This window comes from Heloderma suspectum, chromosome 1, assembly GCF_057233095.1.
Source record: "Heloderma suspectum isolate Gila_16-S chromosome 1, 16-S_ref, whole genome shotgun sequence".
In the NCBI taxonomy this organism is placed as follows: Eukaryota; Metazoa; Chordata; class Lepidosauria; order Squamata; family Helodermatidae; genus Heloderma; species Heloderma suspectum.
Window position 1 is genome coordinate 220,707,533 of NC_139458.1, and position 21,549 is coordinate 220,729,081.

Consider the following 21,549-nt stretch of genomic DNA (forward strand, 5'->3'; position numbering starts at 1 on the left):
GCAAAACCATCCCCAAGGCACTGAGAGGTGGGGGACAGGTTAGTATATGTACTCCAGACAGCACTCATCAAAAGTGTTAACATTTGATGAGAAGCACCGCATCATTCTTAGGACCTGATATGTGGCACACATGCCAGAAATGTTGGTCACCGCTGCCCTACTTTGATCATATGAGTAGAGCAATCCACTTCCTTGACCTTTAAAAACAATGTAGATGGAAGAAATCAGAGCTGTTACAGTTTCTCAAACTGAAGGAACAATTGTGCTAACATCTGATTGGAAGAGCAAACGGATCATTCCCTTTCCATAACCATTACAAGCATTCTCTTCTTGCTGTCCCATTTCACCTGCAAAAGGATCAGGTAGATAAAAGTAGTTGTCGCCTATTTCCATTCCTTATTCCTCCACCCATGTTTTTCATCCTAGGAGTGGGGAAAGGGCTTCCTTTTCCCATTTCTGTCCCAGATTGCAGTAGTCACCTCCAGCATTCCAAGCAGTGGAGGAGAACCAGCTCTCTTTAGGCACTAGGGATCATGTTTCTGCAGTTTAGTTGATAGGGTTTTAATTCAGAACCCACTGACACTTGAGTACAAGTTCCCTCCAAGTGTTGTGTGTCTCCAGCAGTAATTTAAAATATTTTAAAAACTGAAACACCATGTAAATGTCAAAAATAAAAACAAGAGCTCTACTTATTACCAGGGGTGCAGTGGTGGCAGGTTGCGCCGGGACAAAGACCCGGAACTTTTTTAGAGCCAGGTCCCAGCCGGGTCCCTCCCACTCCCAGCGTACCACTGTGGGCTGGGCTCTTCCAGCAGTCTCCTCCCCTTCCCTGCCACCGAGTGCTCAGTGCCCTCTCAGCGATGGGACCAGGAGGCAACTTGTGCTGCCAGCTCTCCCTTCTTCCCTCCCTCCCTTCTTGCTGCTGAGCAGCCCTGCCAGGAGGGCCTCGCTCTTCATGCTGTGCAGTGCTGCCTTTTGCTCTTCACCTCGCCAGGCTTTCAGGGCCACTGCTGCGCCATGGAAGGGAGAAGAAATGCCTGTGCAGCAGGTAAGGGGCGCTTTTATTTTTTGGTGCCAACGAGCCCTGTCCTGGACCTGAGGTAGTTCCTCACCTCAGGGCTTCGTGCGTGTTGGGCAGGAAATGCTCAGAGAAGTCTTATCGCCTGTCAGAATATCTGCCTCCTTTCCCTCAGACCTCCTTCTCTCCCTGCTAGAAGCGGCACTCTGCCTGTGACAGAGATGTCCGAGGCTGACCCTCACGCATAACAGGGGATAATGCTGGTCCTTCAAAGCTAGGCTCTCAAATAAATCCCAAAATGAAGGGGAAAACGTTTTATTGGCAGAAGAGCAGGCCCTCCCTCCCTTAAAAATGGTTTTGTACAGATGTTCTCTGGAGGCATGAGGTGATGTCAGGAAGAAAAAACAAGTTTGGGGGAGCAACCTAAGAGCAAAGCTTTAACCCCTCCTATATGGAATATTAATGCAGGTGACTGAACACTGAGGAAGTGAATGGGTAGTGGGAAATATTGTGAGTGGGGGCGGGGGGAAGCGCCCACTACCCCTTACTGCTCCTTGCATGAATTACCTTCTCACCTTCCCCCTAAAGTTAATTATTGCAGAGCTGACCTCACAGGATAGTGGGGTAGCCGTTCCCTCAAATATTTCCCACTACCCCATTCACTCCCTCAGCTTCCAGTCACCTATATTAAAATTCCTTATAGCAGGGATTAAAGCCTAATAACGGTCTTTGCCACCCCTTTAAACTGTTTATTCACCAATAATATACATCATGTCCCTTTTTCTCAACTACAGGGAGTGCAGGTGGCATCCATTTTTTCTGCACTGTCTACTAATGAGGCTTAATTAGTACCAGAGCTCAGTTGTCACCTCTTTTTAATACCAGCAGTTGGTTTTGGAACCTATGAAATAAGATGAAAATGGCCCTGAGGAGACGAAGCTGAATTTCTTGTGTGTTCATGAGGTGCCATTTCCAAAGTAATACTCAAAGCTCATGACTGGATCTCTTAATGGGATCGTGTGGGCACATGCATGTGGAAATTTTGCAATGGAGATTAATAATTTGTACAGTTTTATACCTACATAGTACACATCATAAATCTATGATTTTGTTCACAGATACATGTAGGAAATGGGACATTACATTCCACATGTAATGTTTCCACATGGATGTGCTTTAAAAAGTTTGTCTATGAGCTTCAATGCTGATGTTTTGTGGTTAATGAAATGCAGCAGTCTCAGTCCTATGAGCTCCAAATGTTCAGAAATGAAATGTATTGTACCACATGAAACACATAACCTGACTCTACTATATTTTATGGAAACTGATGCCCATCACAGATTCAACTCAAAGAGATCAGATGAATCTCTCCCCGAAGAATCTTATGAAAAGATCTTTTGTCTGTGGAGCAGCTGAATATAACTTGCTAGCAAGGCAGTTAATATTGTCATTACAAAACTCTTCCACAGTAAATCCAGCTTCCCCACATCCAGTAGAAATTATGCAAAATTGACCAAACTATGGGATTACTGTTTCAGTTATCGCTATATGTCTTTCATGGTTCCCTTTAGTGTGCTGGTGAGAGATATAATGAAGGAGCTTAGGAAAGGCTAATGGGTAATGTTGGGGCACTAAGGGAGTGTGCAAGGGGGCTGTTTAAATGAGAAGGGATCTGTCCTGGAGGGCTGAGTTGAGAGGGTGAAGCTTCCACAGAGTATCATATTTTGTAAACCTAAAATGTTTGTGTTTGAGTGAGTGAAAAAGATTTTAACACCCCTGCATTTTTTTCCTCAGGCGTCCAGTTGAAATACCATTGCCTTACTCTCAGCTGCACTGTTTTTGGATCCCAGTTGAAGGTTGCATATCTTACAAGGTTGTGTAATCTTAGAAGGGGGCGTGGCTGTGACTATCATGAAGGGACCCTGCACTTCTGAATTTGCCACTACAATACTGCTTATAACTTGTACATAGCTTGGGTAATATCCAATAGGCACCAGGTGTGTGTGGCTGTGATATAATGCTTCTGGTGGCAAGCCCCCACAAGAGCGAAAATGCTGGTTTCTGGAAGGGGCAAGTTATGCCCCTCCAGAAACCAGCATTTTTGCTTGCATGGAAACTTGTCCCCAGAAGCGCTGTATTGCAGCTGCGTGTGGACTGGGGCCCAGGAGGGCTGTCTGCGCATGCACAGCCCCTTTTGGATACTACCCTTTGTGTTTTGTTTTGATGGCATCAAATGAGAATTTAGCCTATAACGGTATACTGAAATGTTCTTGCTTCTATTGCTCCAGCAGGCTTAGGTGCTACTCATTTTAATTAATTCCTGAAGAATTTAGTTTTTTGTGGAAAATCTGAAGCTAGAAAGATGATTCTCTGTGTTCTATCAGTCAACATTCAACGTATTGATGAAAGCTTGTTATTTCCTTACTACTAAGAATTAACTTACTGCAAGCAGTTCTTCTCTTTGCTTCAAGGCCTCTTTGACTTCCATGAACTGAAACTGCAATATAGTGTGAGCATGTTTCTCCCTCTCGAAATCCTGCAAAGTAAGGATTTTACAGTTAGCTTGTGGATTTATACAAATCAAATTAATTTTGCAAAGGATGTTACATTATTCCCTCTAAACATTCCAGATGTTCCCATTTAGTCATCTTTTGAAACTTGTCTAAGACCTCAAAAATCTGGAACCAGCATGGGGAATGTTAGCTCTATATATCAATAGGGTTCAGAAAGTGTCTCACTTTGCTCCCATAACACCGATGAGAACACCACGCAAGACTTCTCACTTGCTGCTACTTACTTTGTTTTTCTCTTCATATTGCCTCTTGGATTCTGCAAGCTGTTCTTCCAGTTCCAACAATGCATCCTTTAGGGTGTCTACTTGATACATGAAATTGGTTTTCTCGTTATCCAATTGAGCATTTGACACCATAGCCTTCTTGTATTTTTCCTCAACTTCAGCTAGCGAGTCCTAAAGACAAGAAATAATTCAAAGATTAAGTATTTTCAGTTTACCAACCAGGTCCAAATGCTGTAAAACATTTCAGCCTATGCTGAAAGACTCTTTGAACTAGATCTAAAGAGCAGTCTTGGAAATGCCTAAAGCTAAGAACCCATGAGATGTCATGATTCCCATTTAGGTTTTTGTTTATTAAAAAAAAAAGTCCAGCTTTTTACCTATTGTAACCAGAGCTGTTTTAGTAATTTCAAGATGACTTTTAACCACATAACATTTCACTGGCAACCTTAGGAAGCGAAGCCTATTGCCAGATGTGCCATTTCTAGGTTACTATTTGTTGGCGGTACAATAGTAGTGTCAAATAGGGAATGTTGTAGAGGAGCGACGGGCATCTCTGCATTAAATGTGTCCTTGCATTAAGATTTTTTTCTGGACAATTTCACATTTAACTGTGGAAACAAAACTGAGGAGGGCTGTGGCACACTTACATAATTACACCGCCTTGAGTTCCTTGGAGGAAAAAAGGCGGGATATAAATGTAATAAATAAAATAAATAAATAAAATCTAACCATGCCAATCGGGTAAAGATATGAAGGGCAGAACATCACCACTTAGAGGCAGCATAGTTGTATTGAGACTTCAGTATACTAGAAAGATTTCAGATATTAAATGAACCAAGTATAACAGGAGTACAGATCAGCATTTTTAATGGATATACGGTGGGAAAGTGAGATTGCTGGGCCAGACAGACAGACAAACAAGTTGTTTGATAAAAACTATTCTATCATTATTTATTAATTATTTTAAAAAGCGCTTTCCAAGTGTTCAAAACACTTCATGTTTACTAATTCTTACAACAGTCCCAGGAGACTGACCAATATGTTTCTTTACAGATTACAAAAAGGTGTGTGGGGGCGGGAGGCAGGGGGTGATGCTGTAGCTTGCTGAAGGTCACCTAGTGGGTTTGTGACAGATGAGATTTGAAGTAGGAGCCTTCTGGATTATCATTCACACCCTTAGGCATTACATGATACCTTTAACCTAGATTTCTGGGGCACGTTGCAAGTTTTTTAGCTTTTAATGACTATGGGAAGAGTGGAAAAGTGAGCCGCATTCCACAAGGAAAGGTTTTATGCCTGTAGCCCACAGAGCACATGCTAAAGCTTTTTTTTTTTTTTTTAAGCACTTGAAATTCTGTGGCATACGTGCCTCAGTCTAATTTTAATATATTCTCCAGTTCAGACTGTCCTATATTTTACTGAAACTGACCAATTTTAAACGGTACAACATTTAAAAAATGTATAGTTTCACGAGATTAGATATATGCTCTGAAGTAGTAGTAGTATAAAGCATGCAAAAGCAAAAACATGTGACTGCTGTATTTGCTGAATCTGTTAATGTGCTTTATAAACTTAATTGAACAATTAGAACTTCTCAAGCATCGCAAAATATGCAACACATTCTACATTTTAAGTTTAGTATGCAGTTTCATAACTCTAAAAGAAAACATGCAGTTAAATTCCACTCAGCCCTTGTTCTCTCTCTGGCTGTTTAGCCAAGATTAATCCCACAAGCTCACTCTACAGCAAACTTGTACCTTCATTTCCTTCAATCCCTGCATGTATTTTCCTTCTACATCCTGAATCTGGTCCTTTAACTCATGGATATCCTGAAGAAAATGGCAGAACATTGTGACAAGAAAACCACTGGCTAACCCTTGAGCAATAGAGAGGGGACACAGAAATTACCTATTACAAAAAGATTTTCTCTTCCTTATTTACAGAAATCATTTACTATGATGAAATGTATATCCTGTGCTAATTATTTTAGGCTAGCAAAATATAATTGATCTCTTCTCTGTGACTATTGTCTGTTGAGAGTCGTGCTCAAACTCTGGTTCTGTATGGCACAGGCATTTGGAATATAAGCAAACCCTATCCGCTTCCACCAACAAGCATCTTACCTTAATTTCTCTAATAGATGCTTCAGTATCAACTGAGATGGAGGTATCCCCGCTGCCTCGCCGAGAAGAAGTTCCACCTAGAGAGGCAAGCGTAGCTGCTGACAAACTTGAAATGGTGCGAGCTCCCTGGAATTAAGTGATGGTTTACAAAATAGTTAATATGTATCTTCAGTTGTGCTCTTGCATCAAAAAGGTAGATGGGACTAAACTCCATAATAAAAACAATCCAAATTGATTTTTGTTTCCATTGGACATCAGTGCCAGAACACAATGACTAGATCTTTGAAAGCCCGAGGATATTCCATTACCTTATACCACATCAGAAAAGGGAAGAGTGTAATATGAAATGGGGAAGATGGGGACTCTTACTACAACTATTCGTAGGGCAGTATCCTCCACTCGTTCTCTTGTGCCCATTGTGAGTGCAACAGGAAGCCAGCACTTCCTAAAATAATCCTGGAAATGAGCCAAAACTCTCCTTTCTGGAACAGGACAGACCAGCAGAGCTCCTTTCTGCAATCTTCGCTAACCTCCAATGTTCCGGAAACTAGTGTTTTAGCTTGTTTCTGATTGTTTTCAGACCGTGGGACCTGCTCGTGTGCACACAGTATTGGACACTGGCCATAATAAATGGGATGCTTAATGCCAGGATACTGTTCAGTGTTTTTCCCCCCAAAAGTAAAAGATATTTGTAATATGATCGGTAATGAAAATCATACTATTCACAAAAGTGTTCATCAAGTCTCAAGGAAAACAAGTATTAATTCATTTTAATTCTGACCTGATTTAGATACAATGCTGCTGTTGTAATAAATGTGGTTTGTTGGAATCGGAACAAGAAACAAACTCAAGAAGCCCTCTCTCATGCACCTGACTGAGAAGCAACTTCCTAAATCGGGACATGAATGGAGAAACTGTGGTTTTCACACTTCCCACAACCCAGATTTTATGATATACAAACCACTCCTGGTACAAACCATTCTGTTCCACTTCTAATGCTTGTGTCTCTTCAGTATTCTTTCACTTTCGTGTCATATATAATGCATACACCGCTCAGCAACAAATAGATGAAATGTCAGATTACCTAACTCCCTACCGCTAGTGCAACGGGAAGCTGGTGATTTCTAAAGGAACTCTGGAAACAAGCAGAAACACTTGTTTCCAGAACAGGACAAGTCAGCAGAGCTCCCAATAGAAGCAGTTGCTACCCAGTCCAGTAACAACTGCTTCTATTCATTTCCAGGATTGCTTCAGGAACCACTAGCTTCCTGTTGAGCTGGTGGAGGGACCCACTACTGTGTAGGCAGCACTGGATACTGTCCATATCATCAGAACTCATTCTTCCAGCAAAGAAAGGTGGGATATATGTCAAAATATTATCACTTGGATTACTGAATCCAGCAATAGTCACCAAGTATAAAAAAATTACATCTGCGTAGTCAATAAAAAAAAATCAAACAGCAGAAAACTAAAAGAGCTGAAAACAATCAAAGCACATTTGTTAGCATTCCAGTATTCAATAAATCTCACTTCTATCCTTCACAGTTTTCAAATCAGTCTCAGATTTTATCTATAATTTAAAATGGTGTATGATTAACTTTCCATTTCACACATTCTCTCTTACCTTTTCAAAGTCTTTTTCAGGCCTTTCTTCAACCTAGAGTGAGGGGGAAAAAAGACACCATAAGTGGATGACAAGGAAGCAATACAAAACCTCAAGGAGCCCTTTTGTCATCAACAAATTCCCCCCAAACCTGCTCAGTGTGACTCCATTGGCTGCCTTCAAACTTGGGAATGAATATGATTTATTTACTACCCAGTCTGTACAAGTATCACCTGATTTAGTTACTGTCCAGTCAGCACAAGAATCACCAAGATAAGTACCTATGCACTTGAATATTAACAATGGGTATTTTTATCACTCCTGGACACTCACTTTTTGTTTACTTCAGTTCAGGATCAAAAAGTATCTCTTAAAGAAAAACATCTGCTCTTTTAAAAGCTTTAATTCAGTCAAAAGCTTTAACTTTTTTTTACCCTTTTGTAAATACTCTTGTGTTGTGAAATTGCATAAAGTAACATGAAAATTTAAAGTGCGGGGGGGGGGGAATAATCTGAAGTCCTAACCAAAGAAACTCAAGTTTTAAATAGGTCACTTTGCTTCTGTATCAGGCATTTGAATGGTACTTAAACACATAACTAAATAAGCACTGAAAGATTAATTAATTATTACATTTGTATACCACCCAATACTTGAAGTTATTGAGAACTACTATGGGAAGTTCTCAACAGTTAAGCTTAACATATAGACAAAAATGGCAGTGGTGTGTTACCAGAAGGGTGTTACAGATAGTACCAATAGTTAAGGGCATGTGAGAGAGGAGAGGCTCTTTGGAGAGGCTCGGTATGAGTAAATTCCAAAATGTACTGAGTGGGTGGGACCTTTTCCCTATTCAGGAATAATTTCCAGAATTATTCCTTAACAAAAGATGTTTCCTAAAAAAAAAAAAAAAAAAAGCTTTATCTACAGAACGTAACCTATCCTTCACCTTAGAGGTCTTCCACTATATCCCTCTGCCTTCTGAAGTTAGGCAGGTAGTGACCACGCAGAATGCCTTTGTACTTGTGGCTCCCAAATTCTGAAATGTTCTCCCCAGAGCAGCTCTTTTGTTGCCACGTCTGATATCATTTCAGTGTGAGGGGAATATGTTTTTATTGTTGAGGCTTTCCAGAAAAGTTGATAGATGGTTTTAATTTAGCATTTTATTGTTCTGCTGGGTTGTTGTTATTTTGTGAGCTGATCTGAGAGTTTTAACTGAAGGACAGCATACACATTTTCTAAATAAATAAGGTGTGTGAAAATGAAACACTCTTTTCAGAAATTCTATACAGAGCCAGTGTGGTCTAGCCAGTGAGAGCCAGTGTGGTGCAGTGGTTAGAGTATTGGACTAGGACTTGGAAGATACAGGTTCTAGTCTCCATTCGACTATGAAGCTCACTGGATGATTTTGGGCCAGTCACTGATTCTCAGCCTAACTACCTCACTGGGTTGTTTTAAGAATAAAATGGAGAGGAGGAGGACTAGGTAAGCCATCTTGGGTTCCTCACAAGAGGAAAAAAAGGTGGGATATAAATCTAAATAATAATAATACGTTGTATATCAGACTGAAATCCAGTAAGTTGATTGCTTACCTTAACAAAGGGAACTCTATTTTGGGGGAGGGGAGGCTTGGTCCAAGCTTCACTTCAGAGGTTTAACCTCTCCTCTTGTACACTGCTCCTTTCCTCAAGTAACTTGGAAATGGAATCCTCCTGTCATATCCTCAGCTCATCAACCCAAAGTAACATGCATTAAGCTATGTTGTCATTGCTTTACCCAGCCAAATATTTTCAGTATGACTTTTAGCATTGCAAGGCCAGGCAGAGGCAATCCTTCCCTCCTCCTTGCCTTTGCCACAGGCGTCCTACCTTTTGTCTCTACCCACAGCATCCGTGAATCAGGCACTACTTTTGAGAACCTGTTTTACAGCAGCAGGATAATTGTTAGAGCTGTGCAGAAATGACCTCTTGACATACTCCACTCTGTTTGTAGGCAGAGAAATTGGGAAGAAAATTTCACTGAATTTCTCCAGTGGGAGGAGACATGCTCCAACCATTTCTTATAGGTAGGGCTCACCATCGGCAAGGGCCCTGGCATCGCTTCTCTCTTTTTTTCCTAAGGGGTTTTGTCTTTTTGCATAGCCACTGCTAGTGGCATCGGCAGCAGTTGTGTCGGCAGCCTGGTCCACATTTTGCGTTCTTCACAATACCCCATTCCTAGCATTGTTCCGGGGCATAGGGGGCGGGGGAAGGCAGGGAAGGCAAACCCCACCAAAATATGGGGAACAACATTTGGGGAAATTCTGCCAAGTGGACTTTTATTTCTAGGGGGGTAAGAAAAAGAAAAATCTCAGGACTTTTCTGAGAAAAAAGTCCTCTGAGAAATGTCAGCTCAGGTCTAGTTGTTATTCTTTAGGGTTCAGCACTTTCCCCAGGACTTTCCAAATCTTAAATTTCTGACAGCTGGTTGTGGATACATCTTATCTCCAATGCAGGTGCAGAGAGATGGTTGTACAATGAAAGACAGGACAGTCGTACACACTCCTCAGTCACCTCCCAAGTAAAGGAAGCACAAGAACCCTGAATGCAACCTATGAGAATTTCTCTGAAATTTCTCCTTTAATTTTCTTTTCAAAAGCAATTTATTTTCTCTCAAATTGAATGAGAATAGTCAAAAATAATGTGGGAGAAATTTCTGGCACAGCACCAATAATTGTTTCCAGACCAGTACCTGCTATTTTCCAGCAGATGGAGCTCTTTGTAATTTAATTCACCTTTACTTTATTCATTTGAATTATATAATACATTTAAGTCAAGTCAGTGAAGACAACAAAGTATAAGTTTGAAGTGCTCTGGTAGTTTACTAGCCAGACATGTGGAGCTGCATAGATTCCCCACCACCACCACCCCCAGAGCAATTTCTCTTCCTTTTGCTGGGTTTTTACAGAAGATGGCAGTAGCACCTCACTGCAGCTGGTGGGTCTGTTGTGTCTTGCAAACACTCAGTGAGAAGGGGATCTTTGTTCTATGATGGAGAGACAGACACAAGGGAGGAGTGCTTGCAAGCGTTTTATAGAACCCTGGACACAGAGCTCACTCTGTTTCTTCCAGAGAGAAAAAAAATGATGCATTAGAACTGGCCCATTAAAGCTTTAATACAGCTACTGCTCCTGTATAATGTGTCATTGGATATTACTCTTTTCTAAAGAGCTGGCTTTACTGAATGAATTTAACAACTCCATCCTGGCATTATTTGTTCATTCATATCGTCATCAGAGTGTTTGATTCCACAACAGGCACTTCTGAGATCACGTTTTCTGTTTTAGTATTTCAGGTTTTTTCTGACAAGATTAAAATATCAGCTGCAAAACAATTTCAGGTGTCTTTCTCTTATTGACCATCAAGTAGAAGATAAAGTCCTAAGCTCTTAATATTAGTAACAGCGTAATAACAGAGGCATGCAAATATAGCGACAGCATCATTTCCCACTTAGAACAAATGTATAATAATCAAGATAAAACAACAGATTACAACTACACAAACAGAAGCTTAAATGCATGTTTAAGAATAGGATGGAATTATCAACCATTGTGCCAAGGGAACTACCTGAGTTAGGACATTGTACCGATGCAAGAAGCAGGTTGATGCTGGCACAGCAGGCAGATATATTGGGGTGTCAATGTTTTCTGTGTAAGTCTGGTTTAACATTGATCAGATTGTTCCTTTATTTCAATTATTATATTTCTACCCCATAGCTGAAGCTCTCTTGGTAGTTCACAAAGATTAATGTTTGATTGATAGAAATAACAAACTTTGGATGAAGAAGCTGGACCTCTCCCAAAATCAGTCTGGCACCTACACTGCAAGTTATTGTGCCAAATATAGGTTACTCAGGACAGTTTCACGTGAGATTGCATCAAACTACACTGTAGTTGCTACAGTATATGGATGGGGCTAATCCCAATTGCATTTATCAGCTGAACTTGGTTGTAGTTTATGCTGGATTTCATGTACTAGACTAGATACTCCACTTGTATGCAGGAGAAATTGGCTCATGAATAGCAAAAGCTATTTGTTGTTGTTGCCATAATGGTCTTATCTATATTATGGATGATTGGTTTGTTACAGATGGTTGGTTTGTTTCGCTTGCCAGGGTTATAATAGCTATGTAGCCAAAACAGGCCTACTAAGAAACAAGCAGGAGGTATCAGCAGGCTTGGGGAAATTCCAAGGTTTGCAGAAGTGGGAAAAAAACTAATGAGGCAAAAACAACAACTTACAACCCTCAACCAGCCCAATGAGGACTACACATGCTTTGTGGCTAAAGAATGAGTGTCTATGTCTTTGTCATTTTTTAATCTTATGTTTACAAGGATGTAAAGCAACAAAGAACACCTAGACAGATGATCACCTATCCGATTAGAATTCCTCTTACAATAACATCTAATAATATCACATTGCACATTAGGAACAGAGCCTCCTGTGTAAATGAGGATAAGGGCCACAGTTACATTAAGAATAAACTAGTGTTCCATTAGAGTTAAGCAAGTGGCCAATCATCTTTCAACTTTGTGATTCTGATTTCATTTAGTAAACATATACTGCAGAACAGTAGAAACAGCCTTGGGAAACAGAGGAAAAGCAGTTCAACGGGGTAAAGAGAAAGCAGAAAGACATGCTCACCACAGGACTTGCACGAGCAGAACTAGCTCTAGAAGATGCTCGAGATCCAGAGCCAAGGTAGCAACTGTACTCCGAAGGCTGCCCATACATACCCCAAAGAATGTATCAAACAGAGATGGGGGGGGAAAAAGAAGCATTAGGAGAGATCAGAGAGATGGATAGCATTTTTAATTAAGAATACAATGACATGAGACTACTGAAAGTGTGAGTGGATGCCCCCACGGTACACAATCAAGGTAAGAAACTTAGTCAACAGATTCAGTAAAAAAAAAAACATGCAGCAAAAATGTTTCAGGACTAGCAGCCCAGTTCTATGAGCCATTGCCCGTATAGTTAAATGGCAGGTATCAATCTAGACATGTGATCATTCATACATTCACACCAAGGTAGGATCAGACTCCAGTACAATCTCAATAATCACTTAAACATTTTGTACATTTTATCTGGAGATATGTTTGAGAATACCCAGAGCCATGAAGTTCAGAGACTACCTTTAAGATTGTGTGATGATATTCTCAACTCTGGTCCAGATAAAAGATCCTGCCAATTAGCTTTCAGGTGGAAAATAAGAGTACAAATAAGGGATGCCAAATTTATCAGCTTTTTAGCTAACTTTTGCCTTCATGTTCAAGGACCCCAAGAGCAATTCAACAAATCCCACTGAGCACACTTGAGCTTAGGTCACTGTTTGAACACTCCCCCTCCTCAGGCCTTTCAAAAGTAGCTTGCGAACTAGCACATGAAGAATCACGAGTACAGTGCATAAAGCTAAGCAAAACTGGTTGTTTGGTTCTTTGGATCCTTATCAGTATAGATACTGTAGCTGCTTTGAAGTTAACACTTCTGAAAGGTATCTGAAGTAACATTATCAAAGAAATATTATTTATCTGGGTTTTTATTTATTATATTTTTATCCTGCCCTTCCTCCAAAGAGTGCATGACAATAACATGGTCCCCCACTTTATCCTCACAAGAATGCTATGAGATAGGTTGGTCTGAATTATAGTAACTGGCCCAAGGTCACCTAGCAAGGTTTGTGGCTGAGCAAGGATAGTTATCAATTGTTTTTCATAATAAGGTTATACACCCCCAAAATGTATCATGAAGATATAATTAATAAAGTCCACTGCAACAGAAGTTTTACTTAAAACATTCTAGTCAATCTTCTAAATGTTCTTCTTGTCAAATTATCAAGTAGCACATCTATTTTTATGAACTGTCAATTAAGAAAAAAGGTATTCAACTATCAGCTTTGTCTGAATTTACTATCCTGAAAATGAGACTCGAAGTTACATATAGCCTAGTTTACTCTATCAGTTGTGGGAGGAGGGGGAGAATAGGTTTAAAATGTGAATTTTAAAACACTATTCCCAAATATAAGCTATTTCACATTAAGCAGAGATTAATAATAAAGGTAAGTAAATAAAATGGGCCCTTTTGTGTTCTACACTATGGGATCATAATATTGTGAGTGCAAAACATCAGCTGTGGACATTAACACACATCACACACATTAAGCTCCGTATAAATGCCAAGGTGCACATTTTGTTTGTTTTCTATAAAGTGAAATATTCCTCCCACCTGAACACCAACTATGAATTTAATAGACAGAGGTTTACACACAGAAAACATGCTTAAGGATTCAATTCCTTTATTATTTATTAATGAACCCCACCCAGAATCTAGCTCATCTTTAAAAAGCATTTATTATAATCCAATGATAACCAGAAATTCATCAACAGAGTGCCTGAGGATGGAACTAGCCTAATATCCTTCAGCTGGAAGCCAGGTGACCACACTGACATTAATTGAACAGTCTCCTATGACTATGCATAAAATAAAAATAATTGAGAAAATGAGAGAAACCATTTCAATGGTTGCATCTATTGTTTTGGTTGGGTGGCATATAAATTTAATAAATGAATCAACAAATTGTCTCTCATTTTAAGTTGTTATTTTAAGATAAAAGTTCAAACTGATAACTGAAAGTTAATTTTAGAAAGTCTGCATTTCCCATTAATTGGCAGAAATAATGGGGCGGGGGGAGAAGGATTTTACATTCCACCAAGTGTAGTACTGAAAAGAGGTCTGGCAATTCAAGCATTAAATACAACTGCATCATTAAAATGATCTACACTTCCACAGAGTGACTGAATAGAGGGGAAAGATGGTGGGAGGACAGAGATGATCATCAGGCCCTGAACTGTATTTCAAGTAATGTCATTTGTATTCACAAATCATAAATTGCAAGGTCAATTTAAAGAATCTCAACTGAAAATAGGTCACACTGGCTACATTCAAATGGTTTTTCCAAACCCCCTCCTCGCAGATTTCTTAATTCGTTATTTTCTCTTTTCACCAACCAGAGTTTGCCATTATATCCAAATGGACAAACTATGGTTTGAGTGAGTCCCCAAACCAATAGTGCAAACTACATTTTGATCCTGGTTTATAATCATAGTTCAGAGCATTTGCCCAAACCATACTTTGCTAGTTCAGGCATAACAGTACATTCTGATTTGAATAAAACAGGAAGTAATTAATAGAGCCTATGTGTGAGAAGGGAGTGTGTGATAACAGTGCTTATTCATAACAATCCTCACTTGCAAGCCAATAACAAGCATCAAGCCCACGCACTCTTCCTTTGCTTTATGACATCAATCCTGGTCTGTTTGAATCAGCACTCCCCACTGTCTTTGAAATGATAATTTAGTAGCTAGGATCTTAAACCAGGAACAAAGATATTTACTAATATCCTAGTTAGTAAAGTGACAATAGACCAGAGTTCACCATTTCAGATGTAACGGGGAACTCTAGTGTCAAAGCTGGTCTGCAAAGGGAGAAGCATGCGGCTCCAGTGCTCATTCCTGGCTTGCTAAACCATGGCTTGGTAAGCCAGGACTGTTATATCTGGAAGGGCTCATTATATCTCATTGGTACTATTTATGACACAAAGAACAGCACTAGAATTCTAAACAGGAAGCATTTGCAATTAACAGATGGCCACAAAAAGTGGTCTTTTCGGGAAACATTATGGGCAACCAGTGTTACACAAGAGCAATGTTCTAATAGACAGAAATGAAGCCAACACAAAAATGTGGAAACCATCTTACAGGGCGTGAACTAGAGGCACTATACCGACGATTCCCACTGTTAAAGTTCTCATCATACAGAGAGGCCTACAATTAAAAAACAGAGTCAGAACATGATTGGTAGACTTTATCAGGAGACTGAAAATGCATCAAGGTGCAGAATAAAATAAGTGAAGGGGTAACAAATAAATAAATAAAATAGCAGCTGCATTTTCTATAGTGTAGTGCAAACTGCATGCAATTCAAGGATAAAAAAGTCCCCCAAACCCTTATTCCTGTGTACAATGAAACTGTTCAGAATGCATGCAGAATTCAAATGAAATCAGACTCTTCACATCAGGGGTGTTGCTAGGCACCTTGTGCCTAGTGGCTCTTATGCACAGTAGCCTGGATCTACTGCACAATGATGCCTGAACGAGTGGAAATCTTTTAATGTATTTGCAGGTTTTGAAATAGTTTCACACTGGAAGAAGCAAAGACTGCTTGCCTCTCTAGCAGAGCTTCCTGCATGGAACCAAACAGCAGAGTCAGAAGATGGGGGCAGGGAGCAGCATAAAGATAAGCTGTGAAAGTGGCACTAAGAAGGGACTTGAAAGCAGAAGTGTGATCCTGAATACAACCTCCACTGAGGAGCCTAAGCTAAGTGGAAGCTAGCCTATTAGAGATGCCTTGTTCTAATATCTGGAGTTTGGACCCTTTCAATTCATATCTTCATGATAATATCACTTGTTAATCAATAATATTTATTTTAATTCATTTAAAGCCTGCCTCATTCTTTGGTCTTTGGGTGGGCAACATATGTTAAAACGTGTTTATGTATTTGAAATGCTAGATAGCAGCAGCGACTTAAGGACATAAACTCTTTAAATTTACTCCTTCAACCAGCCACCACCTCAGCTTGCTTATGTTGGTTGTGAAAGTAAATTAAGATAGTGGAAATTATAACCTCCATTCCTAGAGAAAAACAGTGCATAAACAGTGAAGTGTAATCTTTAGTGAAGAACTCAAGTCCTCTGGGTGGTAAATGCACTATGAACTGGCTTGGCTTTCCTTGCAGGGTTTCTAGTGATCAGTTTCTGTAGCATTCAGACTTAAAAACAAACAAACACAAGCACGCACAGAACAGCAGCAAGTTTCTAAAGCCTTTTTCAGGCTACTGAATTAACTTTAGAACATAAAGCATTGTTAAAGACTAAGGGATCTGTTAAGGCCTGGGTAAAGAACAAATGATTTTCAGAGTTTCCTGTCCTTGATTTCATACCCCCGTTCAGAACCATTATTCTATTCCCAACTACGGTTAATCCCATTATTACTCTATTTTGAAATCAGACTGAACATCTGAAATAGTTTGGATAGCACAGTATCGAAAGTAGAGCTGTTTCCTGGTTAAAGAAATCTCAGCTTAGCCAATTCCATGTAACTAAAAACTATAGTTCTGAAGCAAGAAAGAATACTTCCTTTAAAAAGATGTATGGGTGTGTCATAGGAGGCATTCACTCCTGTGTGTGACAGACATGGGAATAACTCCGCTAAGATGACACTTATCATCTGCCGTTTTTATAAGTACCTGTATTTTTAAAACTACATGTTAAAAAATCTGCTGCCCAGTTAGTTGGGCATTTTTAGTAAATCAAAATAAGTTATATCCAATATACCCTCCACTCATGGAAGGCTCTTTTCTCCAGTGGAGCCTTCAGGTAGCAGAAGGGGAAGGGAGGTGACATCCCCTTTCTACTGCAGCCCCATGCCACCTCCTACATTACTTCAAAGGGTCCTTTAATGTTCTGGGGCAGATTTGGAGGGCACAAGGGGCTGCAGAGGGAAGGGGAAATCAGTTTGTTCCTTGAACTCAACGCTGAATTGGTTTCCTTGAGCAGACAGACACAACCGAATACAGCCCAAGGCTTTAGACGATTAAGCTAATCAATTAAACAATGCATTCTTAATAAAAAGTATTACTTCTGCTAATGCTTAAGATATTTTAATATACCAGGTCCATTTACTAGATAAAATGGCAGCTAAGTGACATATTTCAGTCTGTTTGGAGTAAATCTGCAGAATTAAGACTTCGGGGTTACATAATTCAGGGTTTTAACTTGCTTTTAGGGTAAATGTACACATCATGAAATTGGTACCATATATTTGTGGGGTGAACCAAACTCACTGCTGTTACTTTAACTCCATTGTTTGCTGATTTCCTCCAAGAATCCTAGATGTTATATTGAACTGTTGGCCCTTTTTGTCCTGAAAATACACCAGGAGTTATCCTGTGGTACTTAGAAATGCAAATGACAATGCCATTACAAGGACAGGCTGCATACCTATAACTGTAGTTCTTCAAGTAGTCATCTATGCATTCACACATATGGGTTCTGCATCTGCCTAGAGCTCCAATGGAACTTTCTAGAGCTGAGAATTTTAGTGTCCAGCAGCAGTCCCAAACCAGGGGGTCAGTGAGGACATACCAGAATAGCTGTAGTAGGGTAGGAGGCTGTGTTGTGTGACTGGACAGATGACCACTCAAAGAACGCCAGTTACAGGTAAGCAACCTGTTCTTCTTTGTGGTCTCTGTGCATTGCACATATGGGTGATTAACTAACTGACTTACCAAGGGAGGAGGGAACAGGTAGTCAAGTCAGTACAGATGAAAGCACTGCTTGCTCAAACATCAAGGCAGCAGTGCTTAATGAATATCGTGGGCTGGGACCAGATGGTAGCCCTGCATAACTCCTGAAGAGAAACACTTCTGCAAAAAGCAGCTGAAGAAGCAACAGCCCTGCTGGAATTTGAACGTCAGTACTGGGAGCCAAGCGAGGGCATAACAAAGTTTAACTGTTGAAGATCCAAACAGAGTGTCACTGTGTCAAAACTGGGGATCCCCTAGTTTTACCCCCATACCAAATATAGAGTTTCGGGGTATTTTGAAGGAAGCTGTCCAATGTCGATAGAAAGCTAGGGACCTTCACATATCCAAGGTGCCAAGGGGTAATTCCATGGGGAGAGTTTGAGCTGGAAAGAAGACAGGAAAGATGATGTCCTGGTTCAGATGGAAGGAAGAAACCACCTTTGGCAGAAAGGTCAGCTCCAATCTGAGCACCACCTTCATCCTTTATGAAGGTTAGTAAACGAAGAGTTGAAGCAGAGGGTGGTCAGCTGACCTGCTTTTCATCCAGAAGTTATGGCAACACGTGTTTTAAAGATAAGTAGACAGATGTCAGACACAGCAAGCAGCTCAAAGGTTTGGACATCGAAGTGGTCAAAACAACAGAGAGACTCAAGGTGGTAATCGGTCTGGAAACTGGAGAGTATAGATTCTAGAATCCCTTTAAGGATCTCTTAACCAAAAGGTGAGAAAAAACATATAGCTCTGAACCCAAGAGTGGAATGTGTACAGGGTTGCTAAATAAACTCTAAGGGATGACAAAGCAAGTCCTTTCTTGTGAAGGGCCAGGAGGAACTGGATATGGATAAAGAGGGCATGAGACGGGATGAACAGAAATAGAGTTGGCATGTCATAGGACTGCTCACCATTTTAAGTGCGTAGGACCTGCGGGTATTGGGTTTCTTAGCTGTCTCTAAAACTTGCTCAATATCCCGTGGAATGGGCAAGGGTGTCAAATCTGCCAGGCTGTGAGCCAGAAAAATGTGAAGTCCAGATGTCAAATGTGACCACTCTGTTTAGTCAGGAGGGATGGCATGTTGAGTGGCTATCTGGGGAACCGTAGCTTTCTGGGCCAATGATGATGTCCGATCCATCTCATCAGATCTTAGCCAGGACCCTTGTGATGAGTGAAATTGGAGGGAATGCATATAGAAGGATTGCATCCCATAGGTAGAGGAAGGAATCACCCAGGGAAGATAAACTGAAGCCCGCTCTGCTATAGAAGAGATTGCATTGAGCATTCTCTCTGGTGGCAAAGAAGTTGACCTGTGGGACATCCCATAGTTGAAAAAGATCATGCACCACAGACCAGTGTAACATCTATTCATGCAATGTCTGATCAGCTTAGTGTATTGGCCAATGTGTTCTCCATCTCTGCCAGGTAGATGGCAAGCATCCCGGCACCTCAAGATATAGCCCAGTCACAAAGATCCAGAGTAAGCTGAAGCAGAGTCCTCAACTGGGTACCCCCGTTTGTTTATATACTAAACAGTGGGAGTGTTGTCTGATGTGATCTGCACAACTCGATTGCAGAGAACAGTTTCGAAGGCAATTAATGCTTTCTGAATGGATAACAGCTCGAGACCATTGATATAATACCTTTTCTCTTCTGAAGACATTTTGCATGGACTCAATATGGGCTGCAATCTGCTCTCCAGCCAGAAGTTGAGGCATCAGTGGTCACTATTGGGGATGGCTGCCTTTGTTGGAACAGAAATCCCCACCAGAGGTGGGATGGAATTGTTGACCAGTGAAGGGAATGATGGACCCTTCTGTGTGAAGTGTGTGAACTGGAGGTTCATGGACAGTGGCGGTGGGATTGAGACCAGAGGGTCAGCTGCAGGTGCCGCAGATACGGTAACTGATTCCCGTAGTACCCATGCTATTGGTTCTGAAATCGGAGGTCTGGACAGGGTTTCTGTCACAGTACAGGGTTTCTGTACTGTCACTGGTACACACCGTGACTACCTTCTGAATTCAGGCAATGCCCCTCAAGATGAGGGGGATATGTTTCAAAGTACCAAATGCATGTAGGACCTTGGTGGAGAATCTCTTCTCAGGGATTCTGTCCCAGGACCAATAGTGAGCGAGAATACTGGAATATTATAAGGTTCTCACCATGATAATCCCCATCCTCAATCTCTTATCTTTCCCTCTGAGGTATAGCCCACAATACGAATCCCATCTGATGCCATGGGAGAGACCCATGGGGGATTCTGCATCACTCAGAGCAGCAGTGGTGGCGGCTGGAGCGATTCATGTTGAGGATGGCAATGTCATCCCGTGAGACAGGGGACAGCATGAGTGTGAGGGATCGTGTGTCTTTCGCCACCAGCTTAGATTTTTTTCTTTTTTGGTTCCAGTGCCAAGTCATCAACTGCAGGGCACGTGGACTTCTTTGGGATCGAATGACCCAGTGTAGCCGGTGGATCCTGGGGAGTGGGTACTGGTGGAAGTTCTCCTAATACAGCCATAATCGTGTCTGGAACTGATGGTTGGGATGGAACCAACAAGACGATACCAAGGCCACTGAGGCAGCCAGTGCCATAGCAAGAGATGGTTTGGAACAAGTCTGGGAATACAATCTCAACTGTTTTACCAAGTCCACTGCTTGTAGAGCACATTACCACAGCACCACACAAAGGCAGTAAGAACGATTCCACTTTGCTTGTTTGGTTAATCCTTGGCAGTATGCACAGGATCCTAACACATGCCCTTCACCCAAATAGAAAAGGCAGCAACTGTGGCCTTCTGTTTATTTATTTTATTTATTGCATTTATATCCCGCCTTTTTTCCTCTTGCAAGGAACCCAAGGCGGCTTACATTATCCTCCTCCTCTCCGTTTTATCCTCACAACAAGAACCGTGTGAGGTAGGTTGGGCTGAGAGTCTGTGACTGGCCCAAAGTCACCCAGTGAGCTTCCATGGCCAAGTGGGGACTAGAACCCAGATCTCCCGGCTCCCAGTCCATCACTGTCACCACTATACTACACTGGCTCTACCATCTGTTCATGGTAGCTTGCTCCCACAAGCCCACCCACTTATGGAAAGGGACCCAAAGGGCCATAGGCTGTTGAAGGGGGCTGCAAAGGCAGAAGAAAAAAAACACAAACATGGAAGAGAGAAAAATACCAAATCAAAAGCTAGAAAGAAAAAGTAGAAGAAGAAAACTCAGCTCAATTGCCAGAAAAAAACGTGATTTATTTTTCCGAAAACTCCAAACAATTCTGCTACTGCAGCAGTCAACTAGAAGGGGAAGATGCCCTCTAGGCATGCACGGAAGGAGGTAGGGTGGGCTTCCCACCTAAAAGTCTCCGCTCTAGAAAGTTCCAGGAGAGTTCTGCACAGGTGCAGGACCCATGTGAGATACACACAGACAACAAAGAAGGACTGATAATGCATAACAGAAATACCAGGTGTAAAACGGTTGAGTATAGATGCTCTCCTCTATGAAGTGAGTTGTAGATTTATTCTAAAGGAATGTTTGCTCTTGATCTGGGAAGCAAGTGAAATATAACCTACCAACTTTTATTCATTGCCTCTCCCCAGGAGACTTCTAGCACAAAAAATGTTTC

General features: G+C 41.0%; 1 protein-coding gene and 1 long non-coding RNA gene across 10 annotated transcripts in view; one reads left to right on the forward strand and one right to left on the reverse strand.

The window, feature by feature from the left end:
• The window catches only part of LOC146358775 (uncharacterized), a 33,754-nt gene extending 25,284 nt beyond the window's left edge, over positions 1-8,470 (forward strand). Inside the window, exons 2-3 of one of the 2 annotated variants that reach the window (XR_014785740.1) lie at positions 5,956-6,131; positions 7,573-8,470. This is a non-coding gene — a long non-coding RNA (uncharacterized LOC146358775). The remainder of the gene's footprint in view (positions 1-5,955; positions 6,132-7,572) is intronic. The other variant, XR_014785741.1, reaches the window with a different exon arrangement.
• The window catches only part of LOC146358776 (uncharacterized), a 147,545-nt gene that overhangs the window by 19,874 nt on the left and 106,122 nt on the right, over positions 1-21,549 (reverse strand). For 4 of the 8 annotated variants that reach the window (XM_084819605.1, XM_084819659.1, XM_084819641.1 and 1 more), the window contains exons 3-6: positions 7,563-7,595; positions 5,939-6,064; positions 3,816-3,986; positions 3,462-3,554 (exon numbers count right to left, since the gene is read on the reverse strand). In XM_084819605.1, the coding sequence (XP_084675731.1) occupies positions 3,462-3,554; positions 3,816-3,986; positions 5,939-6,064; positions 7,563-7,595 (423 nt within the window). Of the gene's footprint in view, positions 1-3,461; positions 3,555-3,815; positions 3,987-5,572; positions 5,645-5,938; positions 6,065-7,562; positions 7,596-12,220; positions 12,299-21,549 lie in introns of all 8 variants that reach the window. The other 4 variants (XM_084819650.1, XM_084819626.1, XM_084819670.1 and 1 more) reach the window with 3 other exon arrangements.